The sequence below is a fragment of the Podarcis bocagei genome, assembly GCF_964188305.1.
Source record: "Podarcis bocagei genome assembly, chromosome: 3".
Lineage (NCBI taxonomy): Eukaryota > Metazoa > Chordata > Lepidosauria > Squamata > Lacertidae > Podarcis > Podarcis bocagei.
Window position 1 is genome coordinate 7,670,174 of NC_138127.1, and position 20,990 is coordinate 7,691,163.

At 45.6% G+C, this 20,990-nt stretch overlaps 1 protein-coding gene across 1 annotated transcript in view; it reads left to right on the forward strand.

The window, feature by feature from the left end:
- Nucleotides 1–18,682: 18,682 nt before the first annotated feature.
- CSMD1 (CUB and Sushi multiple domains 1) overlaps nucleotides 18,683–20,990 on the forward strand; it is a 998,673-nt gene continuing 996,365 nt past the window's right edge. Inside the window, exon 1 of the mRNA XM_081189289.1 lies at nucleotides 18,683–20,127. Coding sequence (XP_081045415.1) covers nucleotides 20,058–20,127 — 70 coding nt within the window. The 5' untranslated portion in view covers nucleotides 18,683–20,057. The remainder of the gene's footprint in view (nucleotides 20,128–20,990) is intronic.

Genomic DNA, 20,990 nt, shown 5'->3' on the forward strand with positions numbered 1-20,990 from the left:
CCTTCACACTGCTTTGAAGCTACCACACGAAGTGGTGTATGCATTTCTGAAATAAAATAAGTAAGATCTGAGGCTCTGTCAACAGTAATAAAGGAAAGAATGCTACTGCAGCAATTTGCACTGCAAGCAAATTTTCTTTATACACTGGGATCTCAGGATGGAAGACAGTAACCTGTTCCTAACTGCATCCTGTACTATGAACAGAATCGCATCAGTGCTGCCTTTGGTACAAAACATGCACTACAAGCACTGAACATGCATTAGAAGAGACAACAGGGAGAACAGCAAAAAAGAAAGGAAGGAAGATGCTAATTTTCGCACTAACCTGATTGACAGGCTGTTTCCCCTTGTTTGGAATTTATTTTATGAAGGCACAGCTGTTCTTTATCTTACTAGCAATTTTCAGGTCATTGTTGAATGTGGGCCAAAACCTGAGTTGCTTGATAATTTTTGTTGTTGTTGTTGTTGTTAAATTCCTAAGTCACAATTTAATGTGCATTTATTTCCAATGCAATCAATATGGATGCCATACCAATTTGGACTCCTTTAGATTTATTTCCTTAGCCTTCCATTGACTCATGCAGATGTGATTTACAGTCATCAATAAGTTCCTTTCTTTAGTTGGTTCTGAGTGTGCCCTTTGATTTATAACTCTCTTTCGCTCTCTCTTTTAACAACTGAGAGCAGGGTGAAAACAAAGCAAACAAGCCTGACACTCTGAAAGCAAACTGATGTAACACAGGCTGCAATCCTAAACAAAATTAAGAACACAGGAAGCTGCCCTATACGGAGTCAAACCATTGACAATTTTGTAGTCTCTTAATGGCTATGAATTTCCAGAATTTCAGACAGGTGACATTCCCAGTCCTACCTAGAGGTGCCAAGGATTTAACCTGGGATCTTCTGGATAAAAAGCTGATGCTCTTTCACTGAGCTCCAGCCATTTTCCATGGTTCTTTCTGGTTCAGATGATCTTTCATGGTCACAGAAGACAGTGGAACTTTCTGTCAGGTAAACATGCATAGGATGGTGCTAACATGCGCTAACAATGCAATTCTAACCAATCCCACGACTATTCAGAAGTCCTAATGAATTTGATGAGGTTGGCTCTTAGTAAGTGGGCTTATGATTGCAGATGAAGATGCTAAAAGAGATGGGGAGATGTGTGTGTAGAGACCTCGACTTCTGGATGGCTGAAATGCAACCCACTGTACAACGTTGTTCACTTCTGCCTGGCAGACACTCGCCATGGTTTCAGACAAAGATCTTTTCCAGCCCTGCCTGGAATGAAAACCATGTTGTCTGCCAGGGAGCTGTGGTATTTCCTGAATATATTTCAAGCAACGCTAGCCAGATGAGCAACTAAAGGCTCACCAAAGCAGGATGGATTTTGTAAGGTGCATAATATATAGTAATGAAGGGACCTGATGGAACATTCCATGTTTTGACATCCAATTGGGGGAAAAACCTCTCTCTGATAATCACCTGCCTGTCTTCAGAAGACAATGATGAACAGAAAAGGCCCTCTGATAAACATCTGAGCTGACAGGCAGGTTGACACAGTTGTATAGATATCCCAGCCTGAGGCCGTGTAGGGCTTTTAAAAGGTCAATGTCAGCACTATGAACAGAGCTCAGAAGCAAACCAGGAGCCAACGAAGACCTTTTAACGCTGGAGTCATGTTCACAGCATTCAGCCTCTTTGATGCCTTTGTCTATGTATATGACTGTGCCTCTCTCTAACAAAAAGGATTGCTTCCCCTTGTATCTCTTAGCAGACCCAACACAGTCAAGCCCAGGAACATGAGCATCCAGCAACATCTATTGGAGGGGGTCTTCTGGGAAATTCTTATCCAGCAGTCTGCATACCTCTGAGATTATCTCTGCTCACTTATTTGTGAGAAAGGGCTTCAAGAGTAAACCCCAAGGAAAAGTCTGTACCCGGTGCCTTGCAGGACATCTTTGGGAGAAGAAAAGGCTAAGGAGTAAACCCTACACAAATTCAGAGTGGAGTCCTTAAGACGGTTTGGTGGCATCCTGTTCGCCTCCTTCCAACAACTGCTGCAGCCAAGCTGGTGTCAGATGTATTGCTCTGCTTTCCTTTGAGACACATCAGCGAGTTGAGTGTATTGTCATCTGGGCATGGCAGGACCTCCATACACACTTCCCAGACTTGCGCCCCAAGAAGGTCACTTTGGTGCTGCTAGTGTAGCAAGGACAGGGTGGGTGGCAGCAGTTATGAGTTACTGGTCTCTGCACCCGCAGCCAGTGCTGTGATTCTCCAGCGGTTTGACTTCACCTTTGGAGATGCACTCCCTTGTCTCTTGAGAGATGCCAACGACAACTGCCTGCGTGGATCCTTGTGGCCCTCCCAGCCAGCCACTGAAATATCACAATGAACTTCACATCTACAGAGTTCTGCCTCTGTTCCAAATTGACCCAACTCTTAGGCAAGCTTCCAAGTACGGACAAAGTGCAAAGCAAAAACATGACAACACAATAAGGAAGGCAACAACAACCCCCCAAGATAAAACTGTGGAGTTAAAAGGCATTTTATCACAAGGTGCACAGTAAAGTTGGCATTGTGTACTAGAAATGCCTTTAGCAAAACACATCATCACATTTTTACCAACTCCTGTTCAAAGCAACAACAACAACACACACGAAATATAAATGCTCTGTTATTAAGCATTTCTAATGGTCTTAACTATGGTTCAATTGCCTTGCTGTGGGTGGGTCACCATCAAAGTATCACCATCCAAAGGGTGGCACCAAAGGACTTTGTCATTTAGGGTTGGCACTTTGGAGTGCATGGAAGGTATGACTGATACTCCATTTTTGTTTCCCTTTAACTAACTAGCAGTGGTAATGGTATGTTAGCTAACAGGTTAAAACACTTTTCCTTTTTTTCAGGTATGCTGGGGCATTTGATTAATTCTGCAGCACCTGTTCTTATTGGTATGTTGATTCTTAATTTTTGTGACAGTTTATCAAATGATTGTTTTAATATTATGAATTATAACCTGTCGTGGGAACCTTATAATCCAGGGGAAAATGCTTTAAATATCTAAATATTCAGCAACACTCACCTTCTGATTATTATTTTCCCCCATATATCTTCTTTGGTAAAGGTGATACGAAAGCAATTTCTTCAACAGAACTCTTCTGTACTTTGTCTATAGCCATCTATGAACAAAGATGTTTGCGAACTAAAACAGAATGATAGCTCACTAGGGTTAAATCATCAAAGAGACACGTATAGTTTCCCAAGAATTTCATCCAAATACTTTTTAATATCAACTGCAAGGACAATTTTATTGCATTTCTATGCCCAAAATTCATCTATCATCTATCTATCTATCTATCTATCTATCTATCTATCTGTATAAAATCCCTGTCTGCTATTCATATTTCAACTGTATTTGCATATGGAAAGAAGGTTTGTTTAATCTTTTGCCAAACACTTAATCTTTGAAAAATCTCTGCTGAGTCTATTTGAATAATGAGAGCACCTGCCTACCATGGTAAAGCTGATGAGCCCCAAGCAAAATATCTACATGTTAAAAGATGTGTGCATGAACTTCACTACGCTAGTGGAAGTTGAGATATGCAGCTGGCATGAAAAAATATACCAGCAGAACTGCCCGGATATGCTGGCAGAATACTCTGCCAGTTCAGCTGTTTTGCCAGCCAAGATGTATCTTGTCAGAATTATATTGCACAAACAACCTTTGCCTCTACCCCTGCAGTGGGGGGAAAGCATCTCCCATACAGGTGATATGCTCAATCCTTTCTGTAGATAAGTCCCAGTTTAGCCCCATAGCTGGTGGACAAGGGCAAAGCACCCCACCCATAATCTATGGCCTGTGAAAGTGTGGAGGAGAGGACTGTTTTTATTATGATTATTTTGCTATTAGGCTGTCTGTCAGTAGGCTTTTTACTATGTTTTTATCACTGATCTTTTGTAATGTGTTTCTAATGTTGTATGCTGCCATGAGATCTTTTGATAAAGGGCAGTATATAAATTGAATAAATAACAATAATAAAAATAACCAAGGGAAGGGGAAACACTTGCTGTAACTAACTGATGATTCTGTACTGCGGGAGGGATTGCACTAGCAGGACGCAGTGCAATAAGTGCTGCTACTGCAAAATGTGCTCCCTTCTTCTTACCCTGTGCCCCCCTCAAAAAAAGTAGCTCTAGAGGGTTGGGAGAACCCTCAGAACAGTGCAGAGAACATGGAGGTGGCGAGAGATGGGAAATCATTCCATCTGACAAGCAGAAATGTTTGCATGGGCAGAAAGACCATAATAGTATGAGATTGAATTCTGCTCAGTGTCTCGTTCTCACCGTCCCATGGACAAGCAAGCTCTGAGGAAACAGTGAGATGAAAACAAATTACAGGTAGCCCCTGATCTGTCTGTCTCTGTCTCTCTCTTCTCCAGCTCTCTCTCTCTCTCTCTCACTCCTATATGTGGACAAGAGCAAGGGAAAGGGGGTCTGGACTGCTGCTGGCATCCCCTCCTCCTGCAAGGAGGCAGGTATCCACCTGGCAGGGTGGGGCAGAGGTGGAGTCTACACCAGTAGGAGCACTGCAGCCATGAACTCCTGAGGAGACCACATTTGGACAGTGCTTGGGAGCTTCACCTGTGTGCAGGTGAGAAGGGGAACAAGGGCTCTGGTCCCCCATGGCTGACACAGCTCGGATGGCCAACTTTGCCACCTCCACTACTTAAGGCAGTTGACCCCCCCCCCAACTGGAGTTGCTGGGAAATTGCAGCAGTCTTTCCTGGTGTGGCCTAGGGCCTGTAGGGTATGGACCAGCTGATGACCTAGGCCTTCCACATGGTTCTTAGCACTATGCAGGGCTCTTGGCCCTGGAAGGGACGCTGAGGGTCATCTAGGTCAACCCCTTGCAATACAGGAATCTCAACTAAAGTATTCATGACTGATGGCTGTCCAAGCTCTGCTTGAAAGCTTCCAAGGGAGGAGAGTCCACAATTTCCCAAGGGAGTCTGTTTCACTGTCAAACAGCTCTTACTCTCAGCCTTCTCTTTTGCAGGCTAAACATGCCCAGCTTGTGGTCTACGATTACAATGTCTCAGTGCTCAAGGGAGACACAGTATTGTGATTTATTCTACCTTGTCTTCTCATCCCCACCCACCCCCCAAAAAACTGAACAGGTATTCCAGCTGGTAGAATTGTTCCAAAATTCCTTGCAGTATCCCCTCAAGGATGGATTCTGGAGCCATATGAACACAGAAAGCTGCCTTCTACTGAATCAGACCATTAGAAGAGTTTGGATTTGATATCCCGCTTTATTACTACCCTAAGGAGTCTCAAAGCGGCTAACATTCTCCTTTCCCTTCCTCCCCCACAACAAACACTCTGTGAGGTGAGTGAGGCTGAGAGACTTCAGAGAAGTGTGACTGGCCCAAGGTCACCCAGCAGCTGCATGTGGAGGAGCAGGGAATTGAACCCGGTTCACCAGATTACGAGTCCACCACTCTTAACCACTACACCACACTGGCTCTCTGATCTCACTATTGTCTACACTGACTGAACCTGGGACCTTCTCCATGGAAAGCAGAGGCTGCATCACTGAGCGACACCCCTTCCCCCATTTTCCTCATCTCAGTCACTAAAGCAGATGCCAGCCCTAGCATATGCATATCAATACGGCAGTCTTATGTACACACACTTTGGAGTTAGGCTTATTGAAGTCAATGGGGCATACATCTGAATAAACACAGAGGAGCAGAAGTGGGCTTCACAGCACTTAAAAATGGAGCACAAAACCATTGCACCCTTTGCTGCTTTTCATCTGCCTTTGACCCAAGCCCCTTGTGCTACTGCAAGATCCTTTGAAAATACTTTCTTCTTTTAAATAATAAAAAAAAACCGTAACTGCGTAAATGCTCTCTCATGTGATCCTTCTGATGTGCCAGTTAGAGTTACCATATAATGTTTCTTCTGGGGAATGCGAGGGGTCTGAAAAGGAAATGTTTTGAGCAAGTAGCTAGGGTGAGGATATTGTAGCCGATATCTCAGCTCTCTATCTGTCAGACACAATTTTTGTTGGGGGAGTCAGATTGAAAGAGATGGGTCCAAGGGACTGCTCTTTAAGGAAATTAAATTATTATCCTGATAACGTTGCAAACTGTGACTAGAAAGGCTGCATGCTTCACGACACAGAAGTATTCTCCCGTACAAAGCTGAGAAAGATGAATGGTGTTGACTTCGAACCTAACTCCCACCTACTGAGTGTTGGGAAATAAACTACTGGAGCAAAGTCAGAACACCCAAAATGACAACAGAGATGCTTCTTTAGCTTATTTAATACTCTTACATAGCTGGGGGCATCTACTTCCACATTGATATTTTGCAGGAATAGGGTATGACAGTAGTAATATGTTTATCCTGTCAACATCCTGCTTGATCTTTCTGATCTTGATCTTTTGTGTGCCTCATTCTTCCTCCCATCGTTACTTAACTTGCCCTTGTAAAACTCGCGAGCGGCTCTTGACAATGTTTGCAAAGTTTTTTGCAGATAAAATCGCCCAGATTCGGGAAGAAGTAGACTCCACCGTGGGAGCAGAGCCGGGGCGGGAGAGTGCTAGAGTTCTGTCTAGTCAAGTTGAGTGGGATCAATTTCAACCTGTTACCTCCGAGGATGTGGACAGGCTGCTTGGACGAGTGAAACCAACCACCTGTCTCCTGGATCCTTGCCCATCCTGGCTTATAAAAGCTAGCCGGGAAGGACTGGGCGATGGGCTTCGTGGGGTGGTGAATGCTTCCCTCCGTGAGGGAGCCTTCCCAGACCCGCTGAAAGAGGCGGTTATTAAACCGCTTCTTAAAAAACCATCTTTAGATGCGGCCACGATGGCCAACTATCGCCCAGTCTCAAATCTTCCATTCCTGGGCAAGGTGATTGAGTGAGTGGTTGCTGAACAACTCCAGGCACGCCTGGAAGAAGCGGACCATTTGGATCCCTTCCAGTCGGGATTCAGGCCTCATCATGGGACTGAAACTGCCTTGGTCGCACTGGTTGATGATCTCCGGCGGGCTAGGGACAAAGGTGAGAGCTGTTTCCTAGTTCTGCTGGATCTCTCAGCGGCGTTTGATACCATCGACCATAGCATCCTTCTGGACCGTCTTGAGGGGCTGGGAGCTGGGGGCACTGTTATACAGTGGTTCCGCTCCTTCCTCCTGGGCCGTGTTCAGAAAGTGGTGGTGGGGGATGAGTGTTCAGACCCTTGGGCCCTCACTTGTGGGGTGCCTCAGGGTTCTGTCCTCTCCCCCATGCTTTTTAACATCTATATGAAGCCGCTGGGAGAGATCATCAGGAGGTTTGGGCTGGGTGTTCATCAGTATGCGGATGACACCCAGCTCTACCTCTCTTTTAAATCAGAACCAGTGAAGGCGGTGAAGGTCCTGTGTGAGTGTCTGGAGGCGGTTGGAGGATGGATGGCGGCTAACAGATTGAGGTTGAATCCTGACAAGACAGAAGTACTGTTTTTGGGGGACAGGAGGCGGGCAGGTGTGGAGGATTCCCTGGTCCTGAATGGGGTAACTGTGCCCCTGAAGGACCAGGTGCGCAGCCTGGGAGTCATTTTGGACTCACAGCTGTCCATGGAGGCACAGGTCAAATCTGTGTCCAGGGCAGCTGTTTACCAACTCCATCTGGTACGTAGGCTGAGACCCTATCTGCCTGCGGACTGTCTCGCCAGAGTGGTGCATGCTCTGGTTATCTCCCGCTTGGACTACTGCAATGCGCTCTACGTGGGGCTACCTTTGAAGGTGACGCGGAAACTACAACTAATCCAGAATGCGGCAGCTAGACTGGTGACTGGGAGCGGCCGCCGAGACCATATAACACCGGTCTTGAAAGACCTGCATTGGCTCCCAGTACGTTTCCGAGCACAATTCAAAGTGTTGGTGCTGACCTTTAAAGCCCTAAACGGCCTCGGTCCAGTATACCTGAAGGAGCGTCTCCACCCCCATCAGTCTGCCCGGACGCTGAGGTCCAGCGCCGAGGGCCTTCTGGCGGTTCCCTCACTGCGAGAAGCAAAGCTACAGGGAACCAGGCAGAGGGCCTTCTCGGTAGTGGCGCCCGCCCTGTGGAACGCCCTTCCAGCAGATGTCAAAGCGATAAACAACTACCTGACATTCAGGAGACATCTTAAGGCAGCCCTGTTCAGGGAAGTTTTTAACGTGTGACATTTTACTGTATTTCTGGTTTTTATGGAAGCCGCCCAGAGTGGCTGGGGAGGCCCAGCCAGATGGGCGGGGTATAAATAATAAATTATTATTATTATTATTATTATTATTGACAAACTCTTCTCTGAGATACTTGGAAATCTAGATTTTCAAAGAGACAACAACAACAGCAAAAACTCACAAGCAATTCTTTCCTTTTCTCTCCACCCTTTGTTTGTCTTGCACCAACATTTTACTTCTTTAAGTAAAGTCTTGAAATTGCCACAGATGTTAAATTGCAAAGAAAGCAATGGAAATGTATGCAGACATAAAGCTCGCGAGACCAGATAAAATACCTGGTTGCATCCTTTCCCTTCAAGTAAAGTTCCAAAGGTGGGGGTGGAAATGCACATTGGCACTCAGGATAAAGTTCTTCCCAGCCCCATTGGTCAATTGACTAGCAAAGATATGGTCAAGTGGTAGTCTTCATGCACTTGGTGAGAGTCTACGTGAAGATCTTGGCTCTGCAGAGTTTGATTGATCTTCATAATGCGATAATGTTTGTAGTCCCTGAGAAGTCCAAAGCTAAGCATCCTCAGGGTTAAGAAATGGTTACACCCAGTGGCAGTGACATTATAGACAAAGTAGCATAGGAAATATTATGGGATTTCCCCAACGCCAGTCGCACCATAGCCAGCTGGTTGTAAAGTCCTGAAAGCAATCTGCTAATTCACAATAGAGGAAGGGTGGTATTCAACTAAATTTTAGAACCATGGAAATTAAAGCACATGACTAAGTCCATTAACTTCAGTGGGTCTACTCTGAGTAAAACTCAGTTGAATACCACAAGTTGAAAACACCAGTTGAATACCACAAGTGTCTCCTCCATCAGCCAACTATCTCAGTGCTGCTGATGTTCTGAAGGTTCATCTCCTGTGCCCCAGCCTCCATCTTTTGGGTCCCTGGCTTTCCTCCTTTGTGGTATAAAACCCATAGTAGAAACGCCAGTTTGCCAACAACCTTGGATGGCAAAAATCCACCCCCCTTCTCTACAAGCCTAATGCTTTTAAGGACTATAGGCCTTCCCAGCACATCTGTAGTGGATATTGTGTAGTACTGTGTAGTACAGTTTCTTAAAAAAATTCTTCACCTGCAAACAAGATTTCTCTTTCCTTTTCCTTTTCCAGGGAGCTTTAGAAAGGAAATAAAGAATTCAAATGAGTCCTGGACAACAAGTTCCCCAGCATTATTCAGCATGCATTTAGATTTTTATTTATTTATTTTTTAAGTCTGTAACTCTACAAATTCAATATTAGGGCAGATTTAGTCCCTCTCTCCTTCCTACCAAACAACTTATCTGTGGAGTATGGGCATTTTAAAAGGGAGCCCAGAGTGTGGGCGGAAGAGAATCCTAACTGTTCCATGCATACTCTATTGAACCAGAAACACCACATCTATTTGATGGCTGTCTATAGAAAATGTGGCACCATATATATACACTTATGAAGAACTCAATTATCCTATCAATTATCACCATTCTCCTGCAGGGTACTGTTCTCTATAAGTCAGAGTAATATAGAACATTCCCCTTTACAGTGATACTGTTTCTTGTTTATTCTGTGGTCCAAATCACGGTGTTAGTTCTTGGCTTGAGAAACCCATAGCAAACACCATAAGACTTAGCTATGCATGCAACACTCACCATGTCTACTAATTGCAAAGAAAAGCATATAAATCCAAACCAAGGCAAGCCATGCTTGTCCCAAGATTAGATTAGCAGCACAAACTTTTCAGTGTTGATGCAATATTAGTAAAGGCTCACGTGCAACAAAAAGCACATCGAGCCAAGAACAACAAGAATTCCACCAGTTCAAAGGGGTTCATTGTAAGTGGCATAGACGAATGCCTTAGAGGGTTTTTATTTTTGCGCAGGTTCCTCCTGCAAGAGGGTTGGGGGACCCTCCAGAGCAGCTGGGGGTTCCTCTCTGCACTGGCAGAGAAGAGGAAGCATTGCTGCTTATGTCCTTCAAAATGTGAGCAGCTGGCTGCACACCAAAATGGTATGACCGTTGATCTTCCAAACATAGGATAAAACAGTGTCTATTATAAACCTGTATGTTTTAAATACGGTCCACAACTGCTCATCTAGGAACAACACCAAGAAAAAGGGACTTTTGGTGATGATCTGATATTACTACACGCTACTCCTGCTGTTTATGTAAATGTTGCCAACATGATATTGGAAGGAAGCATGGGCCAAATGAAAGACAACTGGCGAGGGGAACATCAAGAAGGAGGGAAATGACATACTGCATAAGTCAAATTGACGTTTTGCTAGGGGCAGTGGCAGAGCTGACAAAGTAGTGAATAGCTATGAGTAAAAACAGGTGGAGTAAGTGTACATAATGACTTGCATCCCTGGGGGGAAAAGAATGAAAACACCTTGTGATATACAGTTAATAGCGCCATGTATTTGATCAAGGGATGCTCTAAATTCCATAAATTTTGTGGGTGTTATATAACACCCTTCACAGGAGGCAAAGGAATGTGATAAATGGAAAGTAACCAGCACACACCAAAGCACTAGATTGTCAACTACCTGTGTGCAAACCTAAACTTACAATCATGGTATGCAGGCTTTCTCTACAATCAAAACTCTCCATATCAGAAATATAAATACCCCCATTTCCAGGATGGATTATGAAATAAGACAAATGAGATGTGTATTCCTGGTCCCAAACTGTGCCCACAATCAAATCCACAGCCCAGTCTTTGCATAGTAATTGTAACCTCAGTCGGAAAGTGGAGAGAGAGAGTCCAAGATACTCTTTCTGGTGGGCTGTGGTCAAAATTTGCTTGTGAAATTAGACATTTGAGCCCATGGAAAGAAAGACTGGAATTGGCTCTAAGCCAAAATAGTTTAGGGGACTCCCAACATTCTATTTAGTAGAGATTTCCATGAACTCTAGAATTTAGCAACCTATTTAAAGATCAGGATAATAAGGAGGGAAAGGAATTGCTGAACTAATAAATTGAACTGGAATACAAAAAAGGGAGGTATGAGGAGGTCCGGGAAACAAGTAAATGAAAGATAAGTGATGAAAAGATTGAATTATTTTTAACTGTTTTTTATTTTTTATTTTTTATTTTTCCTTTTTCATTATGTAATACTCTGAAAACTTTAATAAATATTTATAGAATTTAGCAACCTACTGAGATCTTTTAAGCTAAGGATGGACAAAAAACCCCTCAAACATTTAAAAGATGTTCCTCTGTGAAAATGAGGGCTGCTTTTTTGCTGCTTTGGCAGCAGAGGAGATGTCTCCAAACGTTTCAGAAGAGATTTGTTGCTTCCTTCAGTGGGTCACACCATGAAGTGTTGTTGCCAGGAAGATGTGGAGAGAGTCTCACACTGATTCCTACTAGCTGTGCTTTCCTAGTAAACACAGAAGTCAGAAAACAGGAACTAACCATGGTGCTGATCCCTATCTGGATTTCATTTAAATGACTTGCATTGTTTCTCAATCATTTCATTGTGCTTGTTTAACTAAGTACATTTAAAGCAGAGAGTGTAAAAGGAAGAATTCATTTTCACTTATTTTTATTGCCTTGGCTATATATTTTTGTACTTTTACAAGTTAATGCATTTGCATTTAAATTCCAGTGATTTCTGCACTTGTTTCTTTCTTAGAAGTTGAATATTGCCTACATCATGGTCATACTAGTTGACTAAATATTGTTGTTTCAGGAGGAGACTGAAGGTAATTTGAAAAACTTAATATTGTGACACAAGAAGACTTCATTTACCAAGGGTCAAAATACTCCTAGCTGGAATTTTCCCAGGTCATGAGTGGCTTGTACCATACCAAACAAAACAAACCAGAGGCAGAAAGTCTGTGTTTTTCTGGAGAGTGGGGGAATGGGGGACAATATATTTAGTTATATTTAGTGGGTTGGAATTGTTGCTATAGAAGATTTTCCATTTTCTCTCATATAAAGATAATGCTTGAACTGCGTCGGTAAAAGTAGAACACTTACTACATTCAGAAAACTTGTTCGAATGACACACTTTTGAGATGACCACATCCGCCTTAAAAAAACAAAACCCATCAGGTTTATTTCCAGCTAGTTGTGTGTTATTGAGAGAATGTTGACCACAACTTCTTCTTTACAAAGGGTTCAGGTATGGCAACTAGGTAAGAGTGCTTACACTAAGAGAGGATTCCATCATTTTTTGGAGGTCAATAAACAAAGGTATTCACACATTGTCTAATTACAAAGCAGGAGTAGAGCGACCCAGAATTGCATATTAGTATTGGCTATCAGAAAACATTATTAAGTTATACCCTAAAATCAAGCAGGGAGATTTATTCACTAGATATACTAGCTGGCCTTCTGCAGTTTCACAGCTTCCAATCTTGTAAAAACATTGCCTTTCAGGGCCCGGTTGTTTTAATCTCTCCGAGCCAAATACCTCCTGCTACAGTCTTTTCTTCCAGCTTGTAAGAATTAATGGCTGCTATGATCTCCCACTGATCTTCCTTCTGTATTCCAGTCTTGACACATTTGTATGTATGTCTTTGTTAAGGATTCATTTTATCCCATTAATTATTACAGAAGTCAAAGCAAATCTTTGCAATATGAATGATAAAATTTGGGGAAGTACAATTTGAAAAGTCACAGTTTTCACAGTTTTGTAGATAAACTGCAGAAAAGCCATGTTTGGTGGCTATATTAAAATGTAACCATTCAAAACTAGTCTTGTGTGAAACTAGTAATATTAATTCTGGTTTAAACTTTTTTTCACAAACTGAAATAGAAGATTCAGTTGCCCATTTGGGTTGTAGCTTGTCTGAGTCCTGCTACCATTCCTTCAACATTACCAATTGTTCAGGTAAAGGTTCTGAGTTTGTAAACTGTTTCATGGCCTTCATAGTCTTAAAGAAGTATTATAAAACATTCCCATGAGTGGTTTGCTTGGGCTGGCATTTTATCATGAATTCTGTAGTCTAGGTGCTTCTAACACAGATCTTCTAATTTTCAACGGATCATCACAAAAGTTTTGTAGAGATCTACAGAGCTGCAAAAAAATAATTCAGCCTGCAAGTGAAAATATCAGGAAGTATCATCATCACATAATGCTTAGTGCATTGGTATGAAAATGCACTACAAGATAAGACCATGGAATGTGTACGTGAGCAATAAATTCTGCAGCATCCATTTCAGTAAGTCTCCCAGTAGTGATGTATGGAAGTGAGAGCTGGACCATAAAGAAGGTTGATTGCCAAAGAATTGATGCTTTTGAATTGTGGTGCTGGAGGAGACTCTTGAGAGTCCCATGGACTGCAAGAACATCAAGCCTATCCATTCTTAAGGAAATCAGCCTTGAGTACTCACTGGAAGGACAGATCCTGAAGCTGAGGCTCTAATACTTTGGCCACCTCATGAGAAGAGAAGACTCCCTGGAAAAGACCCTGATGTTGGGAAAGATTGAAGGCACAAGGAGAAGGGGACGGCAGAGGACGAGATGGTTGGACAGTGTTCTCGAAGGTACGAACATGAGTTTGACCAAACTGTGGGAGGGAGTGGAAGACAGGAGTGCCTGGCGTGCTCTGGTCCATGGGGTCACGAAGAGTCGGACACGACTAAATGACTAAACAACAACAACATACTGTTTCAGAATAATACAGTGGTACCTCTGTTTAAGAACTTAAATCGTTCTGGAGGTCCGTTCTTAACCTGAAACTGTTCTTAACCTGAAGCACCACTTTAGCTAATGGGGCCTCCCGCTGCCACTGCGCCGCCGCCACACGATTTCTGTTCTCATCCTGAAGCAAACTTCTTAACCCGAGATACTATTTCTGGGTTAGCGGAGTCTGTAACCTGAAGCGTCTGTAACCTGAAGCATCTGTAACCCGAGGTACCACTATACTGTACTTTAGGTCCTGCTTCTCACAGAGTTCAGCAAAAGACCTACCTGAAGAAATTTCAAGTTCAGATGTCAAGGCTTCACAAAGTATAGAACCTGTATTCTGATTATCCAAAAGGGAACAAAATCAGGGGCATGCCCCTTTCTTAATGCGTGCATTGGGAGGTAGTTTCTCGCATCAGTTTCTGCTTTCAGTCCGTAGCCTCTAGTTCAGGGATGGACAACTTTTGTCTCTCCATACGGTCTCTGACTCCCATCAACTTCAGCCTTGAGAGCTGTAGTCCAGCAACATCTGGATGACCAAAGGTTTTTCACCTATACTCTTGTCCCTCTCTTAAGCGGTTCAGTGAAGGGGAGTAAACGCTGAACTTTAAATACTAAAAACGAACTGCCTATTCATTACACAAGTCATGTAGGAAAAGCTAGCTGAAATTCAATTTGAAAAGAAAAATAATTTCCGCAAGATGTAAAAAGCCCATGGCAACCTGTAAGGGGGGGGGGGAATGGTAAATGATGCTAACTTCATTACAAAACAATAATTGCAATGTACAAGGCAATGTTTCTGCAGTCCTGTTTTTCATATTACCTGGAATTAGAAATATTTCCCCCATGGTTTTTTTTTCCAACAGAGAGAAGAGTTTATCTCTCAGCTCAAGTGTTTCAGTGGGATGGAGCCTTTCCAGAAAACTGGAATGGATGCAGATGTTGAGATGAAGGATTCTGCCATTATCTATAAACCTATTGCCAGCATATGTGATGTGCTGCATTCTGTTGAAGAGAATTTCATTTTCCCCATCCCCAACTATAAGCTGGCATGAACATTCCCTGTTATTTTGGTGCATGAGCATATCTGCCAGCTTTTAAACTGTACCATGTTCCCATTTCCCAGGGTAAACTAACAAGTAAATTTTCTGTCTATATATATATATATATATATATATATATATATATATATATATATATATGCAGGTTTTGGTGTCTTCGGGTGTCTTCCCGTGTAAGAGTTTGGGTGTCTAGGCGACGTTTCGACGAGGTCTCACTCGTCACTCGTTGAAGATGACGAGTGAGACCTCGTCGAAACGTCGCCTAGACACCCCAACTCTTACACGGGAAGACACCCGAAGACACCAAAACCTGCATATATATATATATATATATATATATATATATATATATATATACACACACACACACACACACACATACCCATAACCTATGCTTCATAACCTGTTATTCTACACTGTAAGCTGTTTATATAAAATATAAAATATTCATCGCAAATACTGATTAAATCAAACATTACGAGCAAGTTAACTTTAAAATGCATCAGAATATAAATAAAAAAAGCAACCCAAAACCAGTTATTAAAATCTACATAAGAAAAATCAAAGTACATGTTTTGGTAGGCTTGCATAAACAAAAATAGTATTTAGTAGGTGCAGGAAAAAAAATACAGTGAAGGTGCCTACCTAACATCAATGGACAAGGAGGAGTTCTAGAGACTAGGTACTGCCACATCAAAGAATCAATTCTGTGCGGGTGCAAAATGGACATTATGTGACACTTGTAAAAGTGCTAGTTCTGTCAGCTGGAGCAGGCCTGCAGTGTGCTAGGAGCTGTATAAGGTACGGATATGAAACAAACAAACAAAAAGGTCACAGCTGAGGGAAGCTTAGGGACTGACAGGAAGGATGATAAGGATGCTAGCATGAAAAGACAATGTACAAACAGATGAAATGGGATATGCTGGCTTTGTTTAAAACTAGTGTGTCTCGAAGAGGAAACCAATAGCAGTAAAGATGACAGTTTTAAGCATCAGGGAGCTTGGCTTTCATTATTTTAACTCTTCAAAGTTCCATTCTGAAAACACAGACCTTTTGAATTCAATGCATACAAAGATGGGAAGTATAATGGTAACACATCTGGTTTGCACTAGTCCAGTAATTGCTGGATGGTTTACTGAGGGATATCAGTTTGCTGTACATCCTGGATAGCTCAGATGCTTTGAGTGTACAGCTGATAACCCCAAGGTTGCAGGTTTGATCCCCGTTAAGGCACAGCTGCATATTCCTGCACTGCAGGGGGTTGGACTAGATGACCCTCAGGGTCCCTTCCAACTCTATGATTCTGTGAGTTCTATGAGCCACCAGCACCCATGAAGATGCCTATCCCATCTCTGCATAATTCGTTGTTCTTTCCTTTGTCCCTCCTGTTCAGGCTATGCTGCCATATCTCTCCAAACCAGATTGAAGCATTAAATCACTCTGGATGCAGAGAAGCAACAAAATCATCTGCTCTCATATTCGCCTGTCTGTTGTACATCTGCATGAGTCGCTGTTCGAGGTTTGCACCCTCCCAATCTGGAATGTAAGGGAACAGTGGCATCTGCAATAGCCGTAGAGACTATAGGCTCTTGTGCCTCCCTTGGCTTTTTTGGGAGGAAGGCCAGAATATAAAGTCAACAAAAAAATAGATAGGCAAACGATGAGGGCGTGGCGGAGATCTTTCTTACACACGCTAATAATCCCTTTTTGGTTGTTTTTTTCAACTAAGACTGAAATGTGTCTTTAATATTTATGAATTCGCTACAGAGAAAAATGAAGCCGCTAGATGGCAGCAGTGTCACATGTTTCTCGCAGATTTCCAGTTCGCAAAGCCTCCGTCCCGCTTGCCCCGCCAGCGAGAAAAGCAGCAACATTAATATATAAATATAAGCCTATTAACAGAGCCAGCCTACTTTCTTCAGTGCCCATTCGTTGAACCAACATACAACGAGGCAACAGCTTTCCATATTTTACCAAGAAAGACAATTTATCATCAGTGAGTAATTACAACCTCGAAACTCCTCCTCGCCATTGGTTTTGCTTCTGTCCTGTGATCCTTTGTGTTTTAATTACCAACACAGGTAGCTTCGGGCATTAATTAGAAAGTAAGGTTCTTTCTGCTGTGTTAAGTGGCTTTAGAATTTTCTACTTCTTCTGGCAAGAAACCAAGGAATCGCTTGGTTTACTCAGAAGCAAGCCCCACTGACTTCAATGGAGCTTACTCCCAGGGCACACAGGATTGCAGCTTCAGAGAGTTTTTAAGCAAACAAATCTGTTTTATTGGGAAAACAGAAAAGCTGACATTTCGTGGAACCACTGAAGGCTAGGTTGTTGTTGCTGGTTTTTTTTTTAATAAAAAATACCTTTTTTTACATTTTTAGGCTCACGTTTAGAAGATGTCTTCTCAATACTGACATCAAAGAAATGGGTTTTAGAAATAGTTTTAAATGGCAGAAATTGATGAGGCCGGACATTGGGAATGGGAGATTATTGGAACACAGAAAAAGAAACGAGGTGCCAAGGAGACTTAGCTGTTTTGGTTTTTTCCCCATTTTTTATTCTCTGTTTTTGCCCTGACCGAGAGCTGGAAATGGAGCTACAGGTAGCAAACGCATCAGAGGCTCTTTTAAGTGACTCCACTCCGAAACTCCTTGGAAGAGGGGTCAGAGAACCACCGAGGTGCCCACTTCGAGCTTTCCATGGGGAAATGGCCGTATTGAAGATAAACTGAAGATCCCGACCTGTCCTGAAAGAACATCCTAAATGTCCCTTAAAATTATTTAGTTAGCGCTCAGAGAAGTAATTCAGGAGTGGGGCTTGCCCAGTCTTGCATTGCTCAAGTGATGCTGAAACAAGGATTGCTGGTTTGCACTTCCTGGATCTGATGATCGGGCTGTGTGTGAAGCCTGCATTGATTCCCAGCAGAGATTCCCAAGCACGCCTTTTAGTGCGGGAAGTGTGAATGCTGCCAAGGAATAAGAGAACCGTTTTTAAGTGCCCTTGCTGAACAGGGGCCTAACGAGCCTTGTCCATCGGATGTCTTCTTCGTCCTACGACAGCCACAGGTGAAGCGACCCATGTTCAAATGCATAATATGGGATCACTTCTTTCAAAATGGTCCGGGTAGAGCAGGCACCCATCTCCAAGCGAGTGGTTTTGAGCACAGAGCCAAAGCCAACTATTATTCCGGATTTCATAGAGTCATAGAGCTGGAAGGGACCACGAGGGTCATCTAGTCCAACCCGCTGCGATGCAAGAATCTTTTGCCCAACGTGGAACTCGAACCCACAACCCTGAGATTAAGAGTCCCGACTGAGCGAGCTATCCCAGGGGATTTAGACACGCATACAAAAACACCCAGCATTGTGCGTGCGTGTGTGTGGTGGTTGGGCTTCCTTGGAAGAAGCCCGTAACCAAAGAAGATATGATAGACCTAAGTTCAAGGTTGCCCACTGGCCATAGCTGTCAACGTTTTCCATTTTTTTAAGGGAAATTCCCTTATTCCAAATAGGATTCCTCACAAGAAAAGGGAAAAGTTGACAGCTATGCCACTGGCTCCTAGGTGTCCCTTGCTCTTTTTAAGGGAGGAGGCCACTCTTATTCAGATTGGATCCAGAGCGACCCTTGCAAACGGCCCCTTGGGCGACCCCAGGAGGATATTTCCAAGCGACACCAAGCGAAGCCTGGGTTTGGGCTGCTGCTGCCGCTTAACCGACCAGGGGGAACCATTCCCTGCCCTCCTGTAGCTGCGACTTCCCGCCTTTTACGCTTCAGCCGCCGCCTCAAGGCGCCCAACGTGCGCCCTGCGAGGTAGGTCTGGCGGGAAGCGCGGGGGGACGACGACGGGACGCCAGAGCGCGTTTCGCAGCGCGGCGCGGGATTCCCGAGCGCGTTCCTCGTCCCGCCCCTCCGCCGGCGCGCGCGCTTTCTCTCTCTCCAGTTGCCCCCTCAACTGCCCCGTCGTCACCTGTGACTGGAAAAGAAGATTCCCAGCCACCGCCGCCACCTCCCTCAGCGGGGCGGAGGGGGGTTTTTTGAGGGGGGGAGAGAAGAGAAGAGGAGAGAGAAAACGATTCCCCTCGCTTTCCCGCCTTTCCCACCCCGGTTTCGTGAGGGCTGCGAGAAGGCTGCTGCGGCTGCTTTGCCTTGGGCTTTGGCGGGTGCGCTCGCTCGCTCGCTCCTGCTGCCGCCGCTGCGCCGCTCCAGCCTCCTTCCCCTCTCTGTGGGAAGGGATGGTTGAGTCCAGCAGCAGCAGGAGCGGCGGCGGCGGCGGCGGCGGCAGCAGCAGCTCCTTCTTGCGCTGCTAGCAGCCTGTCAAGCTTGCCGCGCTCTCCCGGCTCGGCTGCGTCGCTCAGCTTCTCCTCCTCGCCGTGACAGGAGCAACCCGCTATTTCCATTTGGTTCTCTCCTCTCCCTCGCGCGCCTTTCTTTTTATTTGCAGCCGCTGCCGCCCGCGTCTCCTCTGGCTTCCCTCCTCACTCGATGCCCGGCCGCGTCTCCTCCTCTCCCACCGCCGCCGCCGTCGCCACCTCTCCACGGTCTTCCTCGTCGTCGTCGACGTCTCCGCTGTCTTGGGGCAGCTGGTGGTTTTCGCCTCAGACTCGGGAGAGCCGCTGGCGGAGGAGGCTCTCGCCGCTCCTCTCCCTCAGCCTGGTCTCCCCGCGCGCTCTCCGCCCCGCAGTGGCTCGCCGGCACTTGATGCTATGAGAAGGCGGCGAGCCGAGGCAACCAGCAGTCCTGCAGGAGGCGTCGAATGCTGCGCCGCCGCCGCTGCTGCCACTCGCGGCACCTGGAGCTCCCCTCGCTGCTGCTGCTGCCGCCGCCGCCGCCGACACCACCACCACCGACACCACCACCTCCTTCTCCTCCGCCTGGCTTCGCCCTCTGGTAATTCTTTCGCCCCGCGGGCACTTCTGGCGAGGGAGGGAGCCCGCGCTCGCAGCTGAGAGGCGCCGCGGCGAGGTGCTCCGACCGACCGGTCAAGCAGCCAACCAACCGGAGTTGCAACCCCCCCTCCACCCCCACCCCGGGTCTCAGCCTGCCTCCTCCGAGCTCCCGCTCGCGCCTTTCCCCCTCTCTCTATGTGTGTGGAATAAACTGCAGACATGACTGCGTGGAGGCAATTCGAGGCTCGGCTGCTGGTGCTCTGCGCGGGGATCGTCGCCGCAGCTCAGGGTAAGCCTTGCTTGGTTTCTCCTTCTTTCCGTTACTTGAGGGGGGCTTCCTTCGTGTGTGTGTGTGTGTGTGTGTGTGTGTGTGTGTGTGGAGATTCTTCTACAGCCGACCCGACTGGAAGGAGGGGGGAAGGGGGTGTCGTGCCTGTGCCAGCTCCCGGCTTTACCTCAGGCGTGTATATATATACTGGTCAACGGCTCCACGTTCCCCTTGCCGTCGTCGCGCGCACTCGGACCGTGGCATGCCTGGCACCTGCTCCCTCCCGGCTCCGCCGCTGGTGGTTCATGAAGGGAGGTTATGTGGGGGTTGTTGTTTTTTTTCTGGTGGTTTGTGGGGGGTTCGCTATGGGGGAGGAACTGCGCCGCCAGCGAAGGAAGGGAGCCTCCCGGGCTGGACGGGGGGGACCTTGCCCTCTCTCTCCTCGTCCGCACATGGGTGGTGATGTGGTGGCGGTGGCTGGTACTTAACCGAGGGATGCTAAAGATAGCTTGCCTGGGCTGCCAAGTTCCTTCCCGCCTCCGCCTCCGCCTCCTCCTCCTCTGCCGCCTCCCCACCCTCAGACCCTCTCCTCTTCCTCCCCGAGATGGAAAGAAGCTCCGCTGCCAGCAAAGGCGAGCTAGGCACCTCGCCCGCCGTTCTGCTGCCCTGCTTTCCCAGAAGGAGGGGCCGTGTGGTGTTCTCAGCCCTCGCCCACCCCACCCCTGGGATGGCTGAGACCTGTACTTTGTTCCTTGCAAGTTGCAGGGAGGCAGAAGAGGGAAGCAGGCTTTGAGGGGACCCAAGGATGTTCCTGATGGTCGGCATAGAAAAAGGTGGTGTGTGCGGGTGCTTATCTTGCCTGTAGTCCCTCTCTTCTCCCCCCA